The sequence below is a fragment of the Vicugna pacos genome, chromosome 12 (assembly GCF_048564905.1).
Source record: "Vicugna pacos chromosome 12, VicPac4, whole genome shotgun sequence".
In the NCBI taxonomy this organism is placed as follows: Eukaryota; Metazoa; Chordata; class Mammalia; order Artiodactyla; family Camelidae; genus Vicugna; species Vicugna pacos.
Window position 1 is genome coordinate 32,693,173 of NC_132998.1, and position 21,466 is coordinate 32,714,638.

The 21,466-nt window shown below is 35.8% G+C and overlaps 1 protein-coding gene across 4 annotated transcripts in view; it reads right to left on the reverse strand.

Moving 5' to 3' along the window:
* The window catches only part of APAF1 (apoptotic peptidase activating factor 1), a 74,457-nt gene that overhangs the window by 7,879 nt on the left and 45,112 nt on the right, over positions 1-21,466 (reverse strand). For 3 of the 4 annotated variants that reach the window (XM_006214356.4, XM_031683221.2, XM_072973188.1), the window contains 8 exons: positions 20,234-20,395; positions 16,850-16,978; positions 13,631-13,756; positions 11,873-11,992; positions 9,742-9,858; positions 7,767-7,892; positions 1,629-1,748; positions 1,209-1,334 (listed from right to left, as the gene is read on the reverse strand). In XM_006214356.4, the coding sequence (XP_006214418.1) occupies positions 1,209-1,334; positions 1,629-1,748; positions 7,767-7,892; positions 9,742-9,858; positions 11,873-11,992; positions 13,631-13,756; positions 16,850-16,978; positions 20,234-20,395 (1,026 nt within the window). The remainder of the gene's footprint in view (positions 1-1,208; positions 1,335-1,628; positions 1,749-7,766; positions 7,893-9,741; positions 9,859-11,872; positions 11,993-13,630; positions 13,757-16,849; positions 16,979-20,233; positions 20,396-21,466) is intronic. The other variant, XM_072973189.1, reaches the window with a different exon arrangement.

Below are 21,466 nucleotides of genomic sequence, written 5' to 3' on the forward strand. Positions count from 1 at the left end.
ATTCCTAGTCCAGGCCCTTACACGTGGCAAGAGTTCTTTAAAGGTAGTCACTATACCATCCTACTCTATTAGCAGTCAAATGCTGGTTTTTTTCCCTTCCAATATTCTCCCCCGTGGTTCTGTCATCACCATTTAACAAGCATATACTGAAAATGTGTCCCAGGCACTGTGAGCAAAGAACTGGTGATACAAAGATAACTGTCTTGAAAAGTTTCTAGTTTAATCAGGAATACAGGGCTCATGCATGGTTAAGTGAACAGTGGTATGAAGTTAATGCTCTAATAAACATGAGTAATATGTAATGGGAACACTGAGGGTAGAGCAGCCAATCCTGCCTGAGGGCCAGGAAAGGGTTCACTGAAGGACTGACGTCAAATCTAGGTCTAGAAGAATGAGTCATAATGCTTCGAGGTAAAAAAGGATAGAAGGTTGTGTCAAGCCAAAGTTAACAGTATGCACAAAAAGATGGAAGTAGAAGTAGTCTGGCACAGAGAGAACAATGTAGCAGAAAGAGATGGTGATGGGTAAGGAGTTTAGCTTATAAACTGGCTACAGTGGAGTTTCAACTGGGGACTCAGGCAGCAGCAGGGAAGATAAATTAGAGGAGGTACAGACCAGTGGCAGGTCCATCAATGAGGAGAGCACGGTCTTACGGGTGGGGAGAAGGAGGAGAACAAGGATCCAACAGACACTGCAGAGTGATCGACAGAGCATCAGAGACAGGATCGAGTCCCAGGAGATTCCAAAGTTTATAGTTTGGAAAGATGTATAGAGATAATGATGCGATTAACAAAGATGGAGAAAAAAGAAGAGAAAGTAGTACTCAATGTCCCCAACCAGGCAGCATCATTTCACTGGAATGTTACTTTCCAAGTATCCATTTACATCAATTACATAAAAATTTACTGTGGTGTACAATTAAGCGTAAATCTCTTTCCATTTTTTTATTGCCTAAAATATGCAGTAGAGACTGCCTTTGATTACTAACAGACAAAAAGGTATCAGTAAGGGAGAAATCAAAAATCCTCAATGTCATTCATTTAATCTATTTGACACAAACTAAATGCCAACGGCATCCTCCAAAAACTCACAAAATATGAAACAGACATGTAGACAGACACTTACTGTTCTGTTTTACACATTATTGGGACTACAATACATAATGAACCCCAAAGTTTTATGCATGTATCTTTAACTGATCAACCTACTTTTGCAGTCTTGTCAGCAGAGGTAGAAGAAAACTTGGTAGCATCAGGAGAAATATCACAAGAAAGCACTGTATCCTGGTGACAGACAAAGTCCTTTTCTATTCTTCCAGTAATAAAATTCCATACCTTCAAAGAAAAACTCAGAAGTTGACACTTTCAAGAACATTTTGTATTGCTGAACATAATCATCGATTAAACAAGAGCTTTAGCACATTGGTTCTTCTGACCTCTTTAAGTGCCTTCTAGTACAAATGATCATAAACACACAGTAGGTGATTACAGTAAAAAGAAAACAGGCACGAGAAAATAGAAATTCAAAATTTAAGTCGTTATTTATCAACCATCTGCTTTTGGCTGTCACAATATAATCAATACAATATTAGAATACTTTTTTAAAAAGAAACTTGCGCTTCAAATTACCTTCACTGTTCCATCAAATGACCAGGAAAGCAGTCTTGAATTTTTCAAGAGTTTAAAGTCTTTCACTGCTTCCTGATGGGCTTGCAGAAAGACATATTCCTCTGATTGCCAATTCCATATCTAAATATCAAAGAAATAAGTCTGTTATAACTCTTTTCCCATAATATTCCATTAGACAGGTGGGACAGTATCACTCACTTGTTTAAATTCTTTTATCCTCATGGCATTTCAGCAAAACAAAGAAGAAAACCAAATTAAGAATACAGTGTCCCCATTTTACAAACACACAAGAGGAAAGCTGGGGTTAGTTAACTTGACTAGGGGGTAAAATAAAATGTTTTTCCTCCTAAATAAAATTTGTTTTCTTCAGTTGCTCGGAGAACAGTTAATTACACCAGAAGATAGAGAAAAGCCACAATCAGAGCTCACCATCTGATTAAATTTTCCAGAGAAAATTATCCCAATTAGATATTCACAGATTTCTATACTTCACAAGCTAGGCCAAGCATGTAGATTCTAGCTGTACTGAGGCTACTGAATCCTCCTAGCCCTATTGCCGGGGAGTGTCAGGTGACCAGAGCAGCTTCAAAACAGATCATGGAATTTCCAAGCTCCAGAGCTAGCCCCTAATGCAATCCTCAAAATGACAGAAGTGATATAGTATGTTATTTTTTACATGGCGCTCCAGGAAGAACTCCTCAGACATAGGGGGAAGAGAAGAAATTGCAATGCTGGAGACAGTGCATTCAAAGTAGGCTTGAAAAATGAACTCAGACTATAAATCACAAACTGAGAAGGGAATTTCAAACAAAGAGAATGAATGCATGAGTTAAAGCACAGAAGCAGGAAAACGTGGAAAGATCACAGGGACCTGCTCATAGTTCAATCTGGCTGAAGTACAGGATATGCAGAAGGAACGGTAGGGAATAAAGGTTGAGAAGATATTCAAAGAAACAGCCCAGAGCGCCTGAAACTAGACTTCTGTGCTGTAGGCAATCAGGCAGTCTCCCACAGAATTTTCTTCATTTTTTTAACATTAGGAATAAAAAGATAAAAAGCAGCCACCATCTCAGGTATGTATATTAGTAATATTCTGGGTCTAGTTTTTGACTGATGAAGGTTAAACAGTAAAAACATCTTTAAAGCTTTTCCTATCACACTTAGGCAAAATCGTAAAAGAAAAGACATCTCTCTTACCCACCGCCCTTTATTTTTGATGGAGGTACTGGGGCTTGAACCCAGGACCTCGTGCATGCTAAGCACATGCCCTACCACTAAGCTATTACCCTCCCTCTCCTACCTTCTTTCTTTACTCTTCTATTCTCCACATTCAGCAGGCCCCCTCCCACCAAGCCCTGGCCCTCAGATATCTCCATCTTTTCTGTCTCTGAGTGCTCATTCACAGAAGCAGAGTATCTTGTATGAGAGCAAGGGATCTTAGAGGAGAAGCTGGAAGTGAGAATAATGCTAAAGAGAATGAATTGTGAATTTCAGAATTTTAAAAGCCCAGTTAGACATGCTGAGGTAGGGGGAAGAAACAGAAGCTTTCTGGCTCCCCAAATCATATCAGGAAAATAGGCACCCAGTGTGACTAAATATAAAACACAATGGACCATTAATTACCACTAGGAACTTTCTGGCTCCCTCATCCTTTCGATGCTTTACTGGACTAGAGGATCAGTGGCTACTATTAACAGCTCCTTCTGGTTGACTGGCACTGTCATTTCTAGCTGTGTCTGATTCAGTGTTCATTCCTGACTGAGGTTCTTATTGCTACCCTCCACATCAAGAAGTCAAAGTCTCCTTAAGCAGATAAAACAAAGAATCTGAAAGTCACTGAAGGGAAATGAAGACTAGCCTTAGCAGTTTTTGTTGCGGATGCTTTCTGATAATGCAATAATGACAAGGATACTTTTTGTTGGACTCAAACGTACTGTGCTAATTGAACCACCTTATATAATAGCTGAACTTCCACCAGCATTAGTCAAAGGTATAAAGGTTGACTTTGGGTATGTTTCTACCATTAGCTATGATTTTTACAATGTTATGTACACTAGAATTTTTTCAGCCATATAAATTTACATCTGAAAAATGCTAAAGACTCTTCTTATCCCTTTAAGAATCAATATATTCTCATACACTGGCTCAGGTGAGTATAGCTACTACTCGGGCTTTATTTATGTTAAGGTAAAAGATTAAAAACTACTAAAACAGACCTCAATCTTCACAACTGCAGGTGCTATAATCAAGAGAGCTAATTCTTCAAATTTTGGCAATAACTTTTGTTCAGCTTGACACAGATTTCCTGAACCCTATATTCCAGGCACTGAGGATACACAGATAATTAAAATAAACCTTCAAAATGGCAACTATGTAAGGTGTTTGCAGATTTGCTAATTAACTTGATTGTGGTAATTATTTCACAGTGTGTACATATATCAAATCATCACATTATACAAGTTAAATATAATACAATTTTGTCAATTATACTTCAGTAAAGCTGAGGGGAAAAAATGACAAACCTCCAACTAATTATTTACCAAAACATCAAGCGAACCAAAACAAAACATAATCAGTCAATTCTTAGAACACATACCAAGAATTTTGTTACATGAGTGTATACTCATTAAAACATTTTAAATGTAAGAAGTATTCTTGACAGAGCAGAAAAAGAGGATGAAACACAACTTATTTCTAAAAATAATCTAACTTGGATCCTAAAAATATTCCTAGAAATTATTTCTCCCTCTGACTGAGAATATCTGATCTTCTCACAGGTCATAAAACCTATGAATGTAACTTTTGACAGAAAGGCTATACAGTATACAATGTCTCAGCAGAATTTCATCAGATGTAGCTTAGTTTTACCCTATTCAAAGCCATCTGGAGAGGAAGAAAGGTGAATATGACACTGAGCTTCATAGCCAACACACCAGCATCATGGGAGCCTATAAGTAAGTTTCTGTACTGAAGCCAAATTTCATTCCAATCACATAGGACTCACAAAAACATAACATGAAAATATTTTTTCCAAAATAGTTTTTCATAGTGTAGTTAAATATTGCCACTGTAAGAAATATACATATAAAATAAAAGAATATGGACTAACTTCTGTTAAACAGAACATACGCATTTATCTCCTCCTTCACTTCTAAAACCCTACTAAAATGACAAAGTCAAGAGAATGAGAAAGAACAACAAAACGTCGGAGGCTGTAACGTAGAAGAATGGTAACTGACTTTGCAGAACCAAGAAAACAGAATCCTAAAATCATCAGAAAAAGACAAAAGCAACAAAACTGACAATACAGAACTCCCAAAATGCTCAGAGACTAACGTCACTCAAGTACATCTGGAGGTAGGAATGAGGGTGGGACTAAGAACAGAAGTATGACTTGTGTGAAGATCGCAGTGGTGTGGGCATCTCATTGACGCCTCCATTAAGAGTAGACAAAGCAACTAAAATAGCAAATACAAAAATGCACAGACAACATTGACAAGACCATGTTAAGTGAAAAAGTATCCCCACAAATCACAAGATACAAGTGAGTGGAGACAAACTGAGAGTTTAAGACTTTCATGGTAATAGCAACTCTATGGAAAGAAGCACAGGGAAGCATGGGGAGTCTTACAAACCTAAAAACAGGTGAATTCCCCCCAAATAAGTGACATTCACTGGAAAGTACAGGGGACCCATGGGGAAGAGCAGCAGAAACTGAGTGTAAGGGACTTTGATATAGTCTGGAAGGGCTAAAGCAGTCTGGGCCCTATGAACTCTCAGGATTAGCCAGAACAATGCTACAATGAGGAGAAACTGTTGGGAATAGAATGCAGAGTGAGTAGACCAAGGATGAAGGCAGCAAACGGAAGAGAAGGTCTAAATAAAAATGAGGGAAGGGGACAGAACAAAGGGATATCACAAGAAAAATGCCGTATTTTTAATGCTTCATGAAAACAACAGAAGAAGGAGCTACAGGGCTGTGAAGCTAGAAATGTCCTTCTCCACCCCTTCAGAGAATTCAAGAAAACTAACTTCATGTAAAAGGAAAAGAACCATTGTAGAATCCGAAACAAAGTTATGAGAATAAAAGAGAATAGAGTGCAGAATAATGCTCCTAAAACAAACCAAAAGAATCTCTGGATTAAAGGGCACCAGCACAATTGAGGGTAGGATTGCAATTCTGAGAATGGGGGAATCAGTGAAGGTCTATATACTAAATGCAGAGACCCTACACCTACCCGCCCCTCCATCTCATTCTCTTCCCCAACTCAGCTCTAAGAAACTGTCTGCAGGTTTATAACCTCCAAGCAGAAAAACAGAAGATTCCTCTCTAGGAGTCTGACAAGATCAAGACAGAAGACTCAAAGACATTGAAACAAAGTCTCCCCATCCAGATCACCTTTCAGAAAAAGTCTCAGTCAACACACAGAGCTCCAATCAGCCTTTTAGTGTCCATCTCTGGGTAGTTGGACACAGCTGAGGAAGGATCTTAAAATAAGATGTCAAAACAACCAAACAGCAAAAACAACTTGGAGGGAATAGCAACTATACAGAAAAAATCAATTTTGAGGGGAAAATATTATATATATATATATATATATTTTAAATATTATATATGTATGTTATGTATATTATTTATATATCCACCGTCCTCAGAGAAGTAAAAGAAGATATTTCATCAATGACACAAGAACACAATGCTCTCCAAAAAAAATAAACAATGAGAATGGACTCTCCAGCATTAAAAATACAATGATAGAAGTGAAAACTCAAAGAAAGGGTTGGAAGATAGAGCCAAAGAAAACCCCCAGAAAACAGAGCAATGTATAAAAAGATAAAATGCAGAAAAAGAAAACTAGATGATCAGTCCAGGAGATCCAATATCTGAATAAGGAATGTTAACAGAAAAAAGTATATATATTGAGGGCGGAAAGAATCAAAGAAATAATTCAAGTAAACTTCCTTGAATTGTAAACAATATAAGTTTCCAAACAAAGGGATAGTGAATATTCAAAACAATGGATAAAACACGCACCAAGGAATATCACCATGAAATTTCAAAATTCTGGGGACAAAGAGAAAATTCTAAAATCTTCCAGAGGGAAAGATTAGGAATCAGAATGGCTTCAAGACTTCTCAACATGAGCTTTGAAACTTGGGAAAAATAGAACAATGTCTTCAAGGATTTAGGGTAAAATAATTTCCAACTATATCAATCAAAGGCAGAATTTTCCTAAATTGCATTAAGCCAGGAAATGCATTCATAGTACACTTACTCTACTTAGTCATAACAATGACACTAATGACCTAAACAAAATTTTGTTGTAATTGTACTGGGATGATGGGGATTGATAAGAGTATGTGCACATGTTAAAGGAAGGACAGGTGGGAGCAGGAAAAGAGCTAAATTTTCATCTTAATATAGAGAAGTCAGTAGATAAATCCTCTAAATTAAAAAATCAAGAATTAGCAGTATAATCATGCAATATGGAGGCATGAAGGTAAATATCTTCTAAAAGCTAACAATGGTACTTCTGGAGAAAGAGAAGTGGGGAAGTTTATTTTTCATAATGAGCCTTGCAATACTATTTGAGCTTTAAAAGTATGTGCATTGGAACTTTGATAGAAATAAAGTAAATTTAAAAAGAGCATACAGTAAGCTTCAGGCCTCTATATCCACAGTACTTTGCTATGATAAACTATTCTTTTTCCACAGGACTTTATCTCTGTAATAAACATCTTATTCTTAAAAGGAAAGAATGAAATTACTTCAATCAGATTTTTACTACTGTAAAGAAAAATAAAGAAAAATTACATAAATGAGACAAAAAGTATATGTATTGATACAAATCCAAATACCAAGGTGGGTGGGAGAATTCAAATGAACTCCTGATTTTCAAAATAAACAACCTCCCAGTAGAGCGTTCTAAGTCAAACTGCCTGCTTCACCCACAGAAGAATATGAAACATGAATGGGCTTCATGTAAGACCATGTGCAGAATCTAAATGGAAGCCCAAGGTAATCTGATCTTACAGAAAGGTTTAAGATTTAAGATCATATTAGATTTGAGCCATAATCAAAGTGTTCCTTTGCTGGAGTCAGCAATATATATGTTAGGAGTTCAACCTCCCTCTCACCTGAATTGTACAATCATCAGAGCTTGAAATAAGAGTCTTTCCATCAGCCGTGAACTGAATGTGCCGTACAGTGTTCCTGTGCCCAATCTTGGATTGGAAGACTCTGTTGTTTAGAAGTTCTAAAATCTTCAAAGCAGAAAACCACAGAAAATTAATACAATGAAATTCAGCAACAACCAGGCATAACACCCCCAAAATATTAAATTAGAACTACTCTAAAATTATTGAGTAAAAAAGAATTCATTGTTTATCTGAAATTCAAATTTAATTGGGTTGCCTATAACTTATCTGGAGAACTTACCCATTTTCACGTGTGCTCTAAATTTTATAATTGAAATTCTTTCCTCTTGTGATATTCAGAGCTTATCCTACCACAATAATGAATAAGAGCAAAACATCTCTCTCAAAAAAAAAAAAAACTACTCTACAGAAGGGTACAGAATTTCTATCTTATAGTCCTTTCAGTTTAACTAAAGACACACAAATGAATGGTTCAAATACAGAGATGCACATCTGTACACATACACACCCTAAAATAAAACACTCACTGGAATGACCAGATGGCAGTAGGAACCAGTGATCCTTCTGAGTACTCAACTACCGAATTTATCAAACAAGTGGCAGTCTGAACTCAGCCTCCAAAAAGAAAATGACATTTAAGATGGATGAGAAGGAAGAAAGAAAACAATCCTGGATGAAAGACAATGCAAGCTCTTTATAAAACAACACAGAGACAAGAAAAGATAAAGGATGGTGAAGGAGACAGGTAAAGGAAAAGAGGGTATGAGCAGGCTGCGAGGCAGTGCATTGAGGGGACTTAAAAGGCCTAAAGATTAATATGCCAAATGCAGAGATAATAAAGTAAAACAGAACTCAAAGGGCTATATCAAAAAGACTTTCAAATTAACTCATACCAAAAAAGTACATAATACCAAATATAGTAGGGATGTAATGTACAACACACTGTATATTATATACGAAATTTGTTCAGAATAAATCCTAAAAGTTCCCATCAAAAGAAAAAATATGTTCTATTTCTTTAATTATGTATCTATATGAGATGATGTTCACTTAACTTATTGTGATAGTCATTTCAGGATGTTAAGTCAAATAATTATGTTGTAAATTTATATAGAGCTATATGTCAATTATATCTCAGTAAAACTGGATTGGAAAAAACCCCCAAAATATATATATATAGTCTCCTCTTTGTGGGATAATATGAACTGGAGAATATTTGTTTAATTCCTTATGACAATGAATCCAAAGTAAAAAAAAAAAAGTGGTTAGTGCCATAATAAACAAATTAAATAATTCCAAAAAGCTTGAGTGAGAAGTGGTGAGAAAAGGAACCAATGTTCTTTGAAAAACTACTATGTGGCTGGAGAAAATGTGCTTTTGTGATGAAATTCGCTTGTGATTAAATCATTTTTATCCAAAATGATTTTTATTATACTTTTTTCCTTACAACCTGATTTTATTTTTATTTATTTGTTCTTATTTGATAAACTAGGGATTTCAGGTGGTAAACAGGTATACTTCTAATACCAAAACTAGAACAGCAAGGATCAGTACAACAGGCAAAGCAAAGGTAACCCTGCACTGATATCCCCAATGAACCAGGTAAGTACCAACAAGGAAACAACTTACACTCCTAAATGGCTCAGTTTCTAAGAAAGGGAAAAAGTGCTCTTTGCATAGTTAAATCTCTGATAGTGTTTGATATACTTGGAGAACAGCAAGAAAACTGGGTAGAGAATAAGGAACACAGAAAGACAAAAAGTATGAGAAAGAATAGTAAATGCAATATGAAAAAAACACAACCAACAGGACTAAGATTTTCAATCCAACAAAAGAATGACTAATATATCATAGAAAGACTTTTTGACTGTATAAGTCTATAATGTCAGGTGTATAATCAATTTTAAATAAAAACTATACTGCACAGATGCCTCTAAAGACGAAAACTGAGTACCTGAATGGCTCCATCTTCGCCTCCGAATGCAACGTACTGAAGATGTGGACTTAAGCAACAGCAACTAACATGAGCTTCAGTCAGATAATCAATCTGACCTGTTTTTCCATTAATGAGCTAATGAAAAATAAGGCACAATCAGGTATTAGACTGTAAGAGCAGTTTTTGTTCTTTAGAACAGAAACTTCGACGGAAAAAACCAAAATAATCAGCAAGAGCTCCCAGGGGAACAACAAAGCCCTATTCGACTCTCAGCAGCTGCATTTAGTATTTCACACTTTCATTTCATTTCACTTTCGTGGTTCATATACATTTTCATAAAATAAAACAAGCTTTAGAAGGTTTAAAAAGCAGCTGCTGTGCACACAGCCTGAGACATATCTGATTTGTAATCCCACAGCTAGCTCCACACCCAGTTTCCCAATTCTTCACAAAGCCCATTTGAATAGGGCTATCGTTGGATAAAATACACTTTTCTGATATTTTTCAAGGGAGTTGGTGAAATAGGACTAAGACAAACATTATATAAAAAGACAAATTAAAATTAAAATGGATTTTCTATCCTCCAAATTACTCACAAAACAGTGTAAATTAATACTTGCTTCCTTTTTTCTTTTGGGAAGAGAAGGCACTGGAGAAGACCCATTAGCACAATTTGTGTGACCAGACTTGCAAGACATAAACTAAGAGTACCAATTTTCATAATCTGTATCAAAGCTAATGATTATTTTTTTTAAATCCCACAAAAAAAAATGCCTTATCACTCAACTAAAACACACGACCTGGGAAAATATTTCTCAAGCCTAAATCAATTGTCAGATACCTCTAACCAAGCATTACAATCTCTAAGTCTTGAATTATTTTTCAGTATGAAATAAGCAGTCATCTTCATTTCAGGTACAAAGATTATAGGGTTAATCAATCCAAGCAGCTTTTTCCCTACAAAATTTTGCCCAGCATGTTCTGATCTATGAGACAAAATGAAGACTGAACTACTAAAAAGTGAGTATCTTCTTTCCCTCAAAAATCAATTTCTGTATTTTTAAAGTAATAACTAAAAAAATGTATGTTCACTTAAATGGAACTATTATTTGTCAGTTTAACTATCCTCTAAACTCTCCCACAATCAATGACATAGAATAAAAAGAAATCAGATGAGTTGTTTTTTAAGTCTCACAGTTATGACAATTGTTAAAGAAAGGTTGCACAAATTTAACAAAGGTAATACAAGCACTGAACTTGACAAGCAAGAAAACTTTAGTCAAAATACCCAAAGTGGAAGAATCAGTCTGCTAAAAATCAGTAATGAGGAAATCACATTCAATTCATCCTACAGAAATACAGGGCATTAGGAGCTCCTCATCAACATATTATGGACAATAGTAAAGCTTGTAAAATATTGAACAAGCCACGTTTAGAGGTGTCTACAGCTTGACTCTGACCCACACAGCAGACAAGGAGAATTTACCACACTCCATAGACAATTTACTCCCCAATATCTGTCTCTTGAATTTGGATTCCACCTTGACCCTATAAACCAACTTACAGATTTCTGAAAATAAAAAGGATCTTTTTGGGGGAAGAAAGTGAGGCTCAGGGAGTGATACAATTTACTCAACATCACAGACGTAGCTGACGATAAATCTTGAGATAAATTATTGAATGTGTACCTGGGTCTCCTGTGTGAACAGTGACTGTTCTACTATGTCAAGCTGAGCTTTGCAGCTGTAGAACTTGTTAAGATCTGTCCTACTCTGTCTGTCTCGAGCTCTTGCTACTGCTCATACCTTACATGTGCATGTCCCCTCTATTTCTCTCTCCTCTGTTCCACTTCTCTCTTCACTCCAGTTCCACTTCACTATCTCACCTCATTCTCTCACACGCTTTTGTTCCCTGTCTTTCAAATACCAACAGGAGAGGAACAAGATGAGGCAAGGTACCACAGTATTTAATTCTATATACTAGCATATCTGAGGCTCAGCTCAAGACCTACATATTTACTCAATGATACATACTCAGCATCTGTTAGATACTTTACAATTATGCCTGATCAAGTCTAAAAACAAGAAAAATTGTGAATTGAGAATTCAAGCAAAACAATTTTTCCACCTGTTTTCTAAAAAATACTCACTTGCAGACGTCTTATATTGTCAACTGCAAGAACCATCACTTCATTTTCTTGAAACACAACATCTATTTCTTGCTTTAACACTATAGCAGAGTTCTTACATACTTTCTTTGTCTCCCAGAGCTGATCAAGAGATTTAAAAAACTAAAATAAGATAACTGCATCCTCTGAAGTAATTTAAAGTATTAGTCTTAAAACAAGATACAACTATATTTCACACTCCAAATGCCTATAATGCTAGAAATTTTTCAATTAGGTTATAATTCAATATTAAACATTTATTAATTACATGCTATAGTAAGAAGCAATTATTATTAAGAGCAATGGGTGCTAGAATCAAAATGCCTTAGTATGAATTCTAGTTCTACTGAAAAGTTGTGACTTTGGGCAGCACATTCAAAGATAAGGGCCTCTGGCTGTTTCTCAAACTATTTGATACCAAGAAAAGAAGCCTGTACCAGAAAATAAATCAAGTATTATCACCAAACATGCTGCTAACAGTATGCTTATGATACAGTTGTGTTTTTTTTTTGAAAAGACTGTTGATGAAGGAAGCAGTACACTGATTTACATTCTGGCTCAAGCTTACTGAGATGGGCACTTTAAATAGCATTGACTTAACATTCCTATGCCTGTTTTCTCAGTTGCAAAAAGGACTGTTATGAGAATTAGCAAAAAAATATATGCACAGTACTTTGCCCAATGTCTGGTCTACAGTAAATATTAAATAAAATTTAGCTACAATTTCTATAAAACACCATTATGAAATGCTACAGGGAAAAACCAGGGTCCCCAGCCCCGAAGAGCTTATAATTTAAGATGTGTGAACAAGAAAGAGGAGTAGTGGAGCATTAGAGGTGAGGAGTAAATTAACTCTGTACTTAAATTCAAGGCAGAATCTGATAAGCACCATAAGAAAATGACAGTTATAAGCCTTTAAAGGAAAGAGACATGCCCCTAAATGAAATACTAGGAAAGGCTTCACCAAAAGTTTAAGGGGATTTGCAGGATTGTTAGGATTTTGACAAGGAGAAATACAGAGAAGTAGAATATTCCAAACATAAGAAACCACATAAGGAAGACTACAGAAGCTGGGAACTACAGGGTGTTTGGGAAAATGTGAGCAGTGCAGTGTAGGGATAAAACAGAAGACAGACTTGTGCAGAATAGGCTGTACTGTGGAGAAGTTTAATGGTGGACCTAGGAGTACATATTTACTTTGGTTGGCAAGAGAGCTACTATCTGTTTCTGGGCAAAAATGACATGACTGTATTGTACATGAGGAAAATATCCTGAAAGCAGCATGTAGAAAACCAAGAAAGAAGACTCGTGACAGAGACTTAGACAAGAAAGGCAACAGGCAATGAGCACCTAAACTTGAAATGGAAAAGCAGAAATAAATGATAGAAAATGGAAAGGTAGAATCCATCAGAACTGGCAAGTAACTGGATATGGGAATTCACAGTAGAGGCATGAGTCAAAAGTTACTCTCAGGAATCAAATGTAATATATTTAAATTAACCAAAATACAGTTTAATCATTGGACTTCTACAGCACCTGGCCCATGGTAACACTCAATGACCATGTACTACATGAGGGAGACTGTTATAGTCCACCTAATAGCACTTTTCAAAGATAAGTATGAATCCAGCAGTTTCCTATTTTACTTCCCCCTAACACTGTCCATCAATTTCTTAGTTTGTAGGAGGTTTAGCTTGCCATCAATAAACGTTTAAAATGAAAAATCTCAGTATTTCTCACCCTGATTGTCTGGTCATCAGAAGACGTCAAAAATGATGATCCATCAGGAGAAAACATCACACAATGAACCCAACTTAAATGTCCTCTGCAGTCAGCTACTTTCAAACATGAGTCCACATTCCACAACTACAGAATAAACACAGCACATAGGAAATCACATTCATATGCATTTTGAATACATCAAGAATATTTAAAATAGCAAGAATGATCCAGAAATTCCACTTCTATGAATATAGCCCAAAAATACACTAACAAAAATACAAAATAACTTGTTTGGATTATTCATGGCATCATCATTTTTAACAGCAAAAAACTAAAAACAACACAAATGACTATCAACAGGGAACTGACTGAATAAACTGCATTAATTACATAATGAGGTAACATGCAGCTGTAAAAGGTAATGAGACTCGCAGACACAGTAAACAATCCTACGGTTACCAGGGAAAGGGGGTTGGAAAGGATAAATTTGGGAGTTTGAGATTTGCAAATGTTAGCCACTACATATAAAAATAGATTTTTTTAAAAATTTCTTCTGTATAGCACAGGGAACTATATTCAATATCCTATAGTAATCTTTAATGAAAAAGAATATGAAAATGAATATATGTATGTATATGCCTGACTGGAACACTGTGCTGTACACAAGAAATTGACACATTTGTAACTGACTGTACTTTGATTTAAAGAAAAAGAGGGAAGGGGGTGGAAGGGATACACTGGGAGTTCAAGATTTGCAGATATTAACACACATAAAATAGATAAACAACAAGTTTATACTGTATAGCACAGGGAACTATATTCAGTATCTTGTGGTAACTTACGGTGAAAAAGAATATGAAAACGAATATAGGTATGTTCCTGTATGACTGAAGCATTATGCTGTACACAGAAATTGACACAACACTGTAAACTGACTATACTTCAATTAAAAAAAAAAATACAAAAAAAAAAAGTAATGAGAAAAAACACCCCAATAATGACTAGTCTCTGGGATGTGCTTATACACAAAAGAACAAAGAGTAGTATATACATATTTCTGCAGAAGAGTATAATATATCATAGCATTTACACACAAATTATATTAAATGAGATGAAAAATAAGTATGTGAATACAAAAATGGATACAGCTATGATATATATACATGGATATATATTATACATATAGATATCTGCTTATATATGCAAAAAGAAACATTGGAATGTTAAAACAAAAATGTTACCTACAGGAGATAGGGTAGGACAGTGGAGGGGACAGGGAATGGATGGAAGTAAGACTTCCCCGAATATAACTCACTATAATGCTTTGATTTGGAATCATGCAAACATTTCAGCTATTTTTAAAAAATCAATCTAAAAGAAATAATAGGATGAATATAAGCAGCTTCCATATTCAGACTCTTTTCCATTGTCATCTAATCCTTACTTCAACTGACTGTAAAACACTATGATAAATGAATATATTAATTGTACATGTACACACTTCTCCTGTTATTCATGCTTAATTGTCAATGTCTGCCACCAGCCTGGCAGTATTTTGTCCTGAGCTCTGCTGTAAATTACTCAAATATATTCCAGTCTAATGAAGTACCATATGTGCCTGAGTTCCTCTCATGACACTCTGAATTACAGGCCTACTTTATGATTTCAAAACTAGCATGGACAAAACAAGTACTTCATCACATGCCCAGTGGTTTTCAATCACTGACTTCTACAGTTACAAATTAATTATGTGAAATTTTCTCTGCCTTATCTCTAGAGTCCAATCTGGCACACAGAGAGCTAACGGCTAGAAATGAAAGTGGTTCCACAACTAAAAAATCTCCCTTGAAAAATCCTTCCTCCTCTCCCCTTCTTGTTCTCTCTCATCATTTGTCACTCAGAGCCTCCAAAACCAAGTCCCAGTATTTCCAGAAGAAAGGTAATGTTTCCAGAGATTTTTTAAGAATAGGAGACAGTAAGTATTTTAGAAGTGACAGGAAAGTCTAGAAGGGTTGCTCCTTCACTCCTCCTAAAATCTAAGCAAAACCAAAGAAGGGGAAATTTCCAACCATACCTACCTTGAGCATCTACTGGTAAGGTGCAAGATCTCCTAATAGCTCTGTGCCTTTCAAGGCCTCTGCTGAAGAGAACACTGACCACAGCACCTATTCCTCCCCAGTGTTTCAAACAGGACTGGAGCTTGTTCACACTCACTGCCTCTGCTTCCAATGGGAAGACTCTCAGCAGGGACGTTCTTCAGTGTTAGTTGCACTGCTGTACTTAAAATCAGGAGGAGCTTACAGAGCTCATCAACTCAATCTCATCTGTACCTACCTCCATGCTAAAGGGCTATAGCTCAGTCACTCTCCCCCCACATCTTCACAGTAAGGGGCAAGGTTAGCACTGAAATAGGCACAGAACACTGAAGAAGTGTTTCCAGTAGTCAAGCTTCCTTTGAAGGGAGCCTGAGAACTAAGTGAATTCCCCTATTTTCAAAATAAAGGCCCACATTCATCTTCTTGGACTGCGATCACAAGGGGCTTCAAATCACTTGGTGCTAAGACCCACTAAAGGAATGAGTAGCAACAAAGTTCGGAAAAACTAATGCATCTTTAGAGAAAAAAATATCAGGAAATACATTGCTTTTGGAAAAAAAAATACAGCAATTCACTGGATGGAATTCTTCCAGAACCAGTTAGGTATAGACATTAAATACAAAATCTATCAGGTTAAGGGCAAAGTTAAATATAAATGAGAAATCATTTTACTCATCAGTGCTTAGCAATGAAAATCTCACGTTAATCAATTCTAAATTTAATTTCCATCTTATCCTTCTCAATGATCTAAGAAATCTGAACTGGACTCATTTCTCATCATTTCTTGTACAGAAGAGTCTATCCTTACATTTAAGAGATGCCATGTTCCTACCTAGGAAACCAAGAGTCATTCCACTGTTTCCCCAGACCTTGGCCCATCCTGGCCATTCAATAAATGCTTGGTGAATGGTACTGTCATCCTCCGTCATACTGTCTAACCAAGTGTTCAGTCACTGTTAAAGCAATAAATCTGGCTATCTGGCTTAATATCCTAAAGCTAAAGGTCATCATGCTATGAAAAAAACACTATACTTTCTTAAGCAAACACCCTCAGCAGTTAATAGTTTAAGTAGTCCATTTTTTGTCATCCTTGTACCGTCTGGAGACCCAGACTTCACACACAGTAAATTCAACTACTCACCTCCACACAGTACTGGGACAAAGCCACCAATGCCAAATGGTTATGGGGAGAGAAGTCACAGTACTGGACAGTGCTTTGATGGCCTGTGTGGATTTCTGCCAAAAGGTCACTGGTATGAATGTCGAAAAGCTGTCAACATAAAATAGTTGTCTATAAAATTAAAATATTTTGAAAGGTAAGCTATACCCAAAGTAAATCAAAATTTCTCTCTAAAAGAATACCCTCCCATTTCAAATATAAAGTGTAAGTCCTAAAAAAAAATACTACAATTACTGATAATTGACATAATTACTGTCAATTATGAAAGATATAAATTAACACACAAATGCTTTTTAAATACTGCTTATCTTGAAACATGTTTCTTGTAAAGGAAAATTTATCACAGATACTCTATCAAGCTGACCTAGAGAGAAATAAAACCTCTGTGAATAAATGAATGGACTAGCCAAATTAATATACAAACTAGTTCTCCCTAGTGCTTGTTTATTCAAAAGAGAAAATGCATCCTCATCAATGAAGATGATCAAAACTATATGGAGCAGAGGCTTGCTAAAATGAAATTAGTTTGATCATTTCTACTTCTCTTCAGAGCTACCAAAGTACTCCATTATCAATCATTTTCCCATTTTTGAACCCATAAAAGTTATTTTTTAATAAGTCAAACTTAATTTCAATTTTTGAAAGATTTTTAAATGCTGAATATACTCTTCAAAGTTTTTGCCAAATGATAAAAACATTTATACCAATATACAGTATTGTGATTTAAGACTGAAACACAGTCTTTAGGAAGAGAGGGGAAAAAAAAAAAGCAGCTTCCAGTGGGAACCATGAAAATGTTTTGCGAATGCATAGCTCTACGAGCAGATGCAGATGGTAAGCAGCACAGCATCAGGGGGCAATAAGAAAGAACAGGAAATCATACTTAAACACTTCCCAGGACAAGTCGTTCTTAAAAATTAGTGGCTGAGAATGATAGATGAAGCTTGGCAAGTATGGAATAGGCAGCTGTCCCAATTATTGGGTAGCAAAAAGAAAAGACCTAACAATAGGAGTGGGCTAATAACACAAAAGAGTTGGAAAGAAATAATAAGAAAAGAATAGAGAGACCAAAGAGCAAGAAACTGGAATCTATATGTAGCTAAGGGTGATCTTAGTAGCTTTAAAGAGCTGGTTTACAGATTTTTAAAACAGGAAAGCATTTCATGCAATATAAAATTATTTTCCTCTCTCACTAGAAAAGATATTTTTAAATGTTCAGATTTTGCTCAACATCGTTAGTCATTAGGGAAATGCAAACGAAACCACAGTGAGATACTTCTTCACACCTAATATGATGCTTATAACCAAGAAAATGGAAAAAACAAGTGCTGGCAAGGATGTGAAGAAATTGGAATCTTTGTACACTGCTCATGGGACTAGTATATGGTGCAGCCACCATAAAAAAGTTTGGTGGTTCCTCAAAAGCCCAATATAAAGTGATCATACAACCCAGAAATGCCACTCCAAGTATATACACACAAAAACTTGAAAGCAGGGACTCAAACAGATATCTGTATATCAATGCTTTTGTGATATTATTCACAAGAGCCAAAGGGTGAAAACAACTCAACAATAGATGAATGAATAAACAAAAGATGGTATATCCATGTAACAGATTATCATCCAGTCATAAAAAGAAATGGAGTTCTAACACATGGTACAACATGAATGAACCTTGAAAATATTATGCTAAATGAAATAAGCCAGGTACAAAAGGACCAATGTTGTATGATTCCGCTTATATGAAATATCTATAAAAGACAAATTCATAGTTCAGATTAGTGGTTACTAGGGGCTGAGGAGAGGGGAATGGTAGTTACTACATACTGCTTACAGTGTTTCTGTTTGGGATGACGAGAAAGTCTTGGAAAAGTGGTGATAGTTGCACAACAGTATGAATGTAATCAATGTGACGGAATTGTGTATTTTTAAAAGGTTAAAATTGCAAATTTTACATGTATATATTTTACGAAAAAATTTTTTTCAATCTTTAAATCTTGTAAATGCAGTGGTTCCTTTCTGTTCTTACAGACTTTAACAAACTTAAGACAAAAGGAGATATTTTTCCTTAGTTTCCTGCTACAGGGGTAAAAGCCTATAAGCAACCAAGATCCAAGGGTCATAACTACTAGATCAATAATAATAATAATATAAATGGCCCCTCAGTTTTTACATAACTATAGGTATATTTCAATTGTATTCTTTAAAAGTGGGATATCTTGGGTGGGGGAAACAGGGAGCAGTCGGTAAAAGGACATAGACACACTATTGTAAGATAAATAAGGTCTGAGGATCTACTGTATAACATAGTAACTATAGTTAGTAACACTACACTGTAACTTGAAATTTGCTGAGAGTAGAACTTAAATGTTTTCACCTAAAAAAAAAAGGAAAGGAAAGGAAAAAAAGTAAACATGTGAGGTGACAAGTGTAAATTACCTCAATGGAGGGAGTCCCTTCACAATATATGCATATCAAATCATCTCAATATACACTTTAAATATCTTACAATTTTGTCAGTTATACCTAAACAAAGCTGAAAATAAAATAAAACTGTAACAGCTCTTATTCCAGTCTTTCAAATTACTGTTAGAATGGAATGGCACTGAGCCATAAAACAGAAGACCTGGCTTTCCAATCACAGTGCAACTTTGGACACATTATTTGGCGGCTCTGAACCTCGGCTGCCTCATTATTATCAGAGGGCTACTGCAATCTGCTGCGTCACTTGGATATTTATATCAAAATAAATTATATGTGACAGCACTCTGAACACTACAAATGAAAACTATTACTAGAACTGAAAAAAGAGGAAGTCATTTACTTTCTTTTGCATTATCTTCCTCATTTATTTCATAGAAATTTCAGGATCTTCTTCAGCTGTTGATGGGTATTTCTATCAGTCAACAAATCATAAAATTTAAGGGATAAAAAAGGACTTTGAAAATCACTAAAACTAATGTATTCCAAATCATGGGGGAGGGAAATGTGATGCAGAAAGTATTCCATCCATGTTTTAGATAAATCTGAGAAACACTAGTCAAACAACAAATTGTTTCTTTCTTGTGGACCTTCTGAAGGTCTTCAATATAGTACACACTGAAGTACCTCTACCGGGGGAAAGTAATATATAACATTTCCCAAATCTGTGTGACCATGGAGACCTTTTCCCACAAGGTCTATCAACATTCCCTGAAGCACAGTTCTATGGGAGGTTAGGGAGACTATCCAAAATCATACAGCTATATGTTGTATCAATAAATAATGTAAAATGCAAAAGTCAATAGATGTATTAATTTTCCTTAAATTACATTAAATTTGGCTTTTTAAAATACCAGTTCTTACAAAGACTTTATTTTTTGCTGCCACCATTATCCTAGCACCATCAGCAGACCATGAACAGCATTTCACTATCACTTCCATATCCTCTTGAGGTTCCTCTGAATTTAGGAAGAAATGCTTCACATTAATGCTTTTCCTCTCGTTTGCTGATTTCACATCCCAAAGCTTCAAATGACAAAAACAAGAAAATGTTTCAGTTTGTTTTAATCTCAAATCACACTTCTAGAATTCCACTTGGACTAAATATCACACACAAATTATTCACTTCATCTAATGAATTATTTTTTATTATACATAACTTTTTACAAGGTTTTAAAATTAAGTGTTCCAGTTTCATTCCGCACCTTCCTAGAAAAAAAAAATTAAAAGCCCTGCCCCAAATGCTGAATGCAGAATGTACAACAACATAAAATGTTAAAATAGCCTTGCATGGTGTGGAGGAGGCTAAAGATTAGGCGTTGACAGTAAGTATGAGCGTGGAAGAAGGAAGGCGTGACAAAGAGACTCACGACTTGCCACTGCTGCCCTCTGCTGTGCCAGGCATGACGTTTGCTTCACATCTACTGTGTGCACAGCACGGACACTACATAGGACCCAGTTCAGTTATAACCTAGCAGAGTATCCAGAGACATAAGGAAGTCCCTGAAAATAGAAAATAAATATGCTAAAAGGAAGCAAGACACTGTGTGCTTGGTGAGGCCAGACAGGACTCTAAAACAACTGGATCCTGAGGAATGGGGTACAAAAGACTAAATAAACTTCACAAATAGAGCCATTTGAGAAGCCCAAAAGACAAAGGCCTTCAATAAGATCCATCTTCACTCTCCTGGGCCTTGAGCAGTGTCCCAGCGTCACAGAATGATAATGGCTGTCATATACAGACCAAAGATTGGACAAGGACAAGGACTGAAAAAAAGCTGTTAATCAGGCTTTCACTCAGCTTTCAAAGCACAGCTCCAAGGGTAAAACCCAATTTGACTGGCCAGACACATTTTTAAATCTCTCAAGTTTAGAAAAGTATTATATGCAATAGAAATACAGCCAAAACTAACACTTTTCCCCTTGCAACAACTGTGGATAAATTGGAAGAAGTAAAAGAGATATCTAAAACAGTTAGCCTTTCTTGAGACTAAAGAGAAAAAAAAAAACCAAAAACCTAAACATTAGCACCAGAAGCTTCAGTCATATCAGCCAGAATATATGAAAAACCACACTTCTGTTTCTCTCTTATCACGA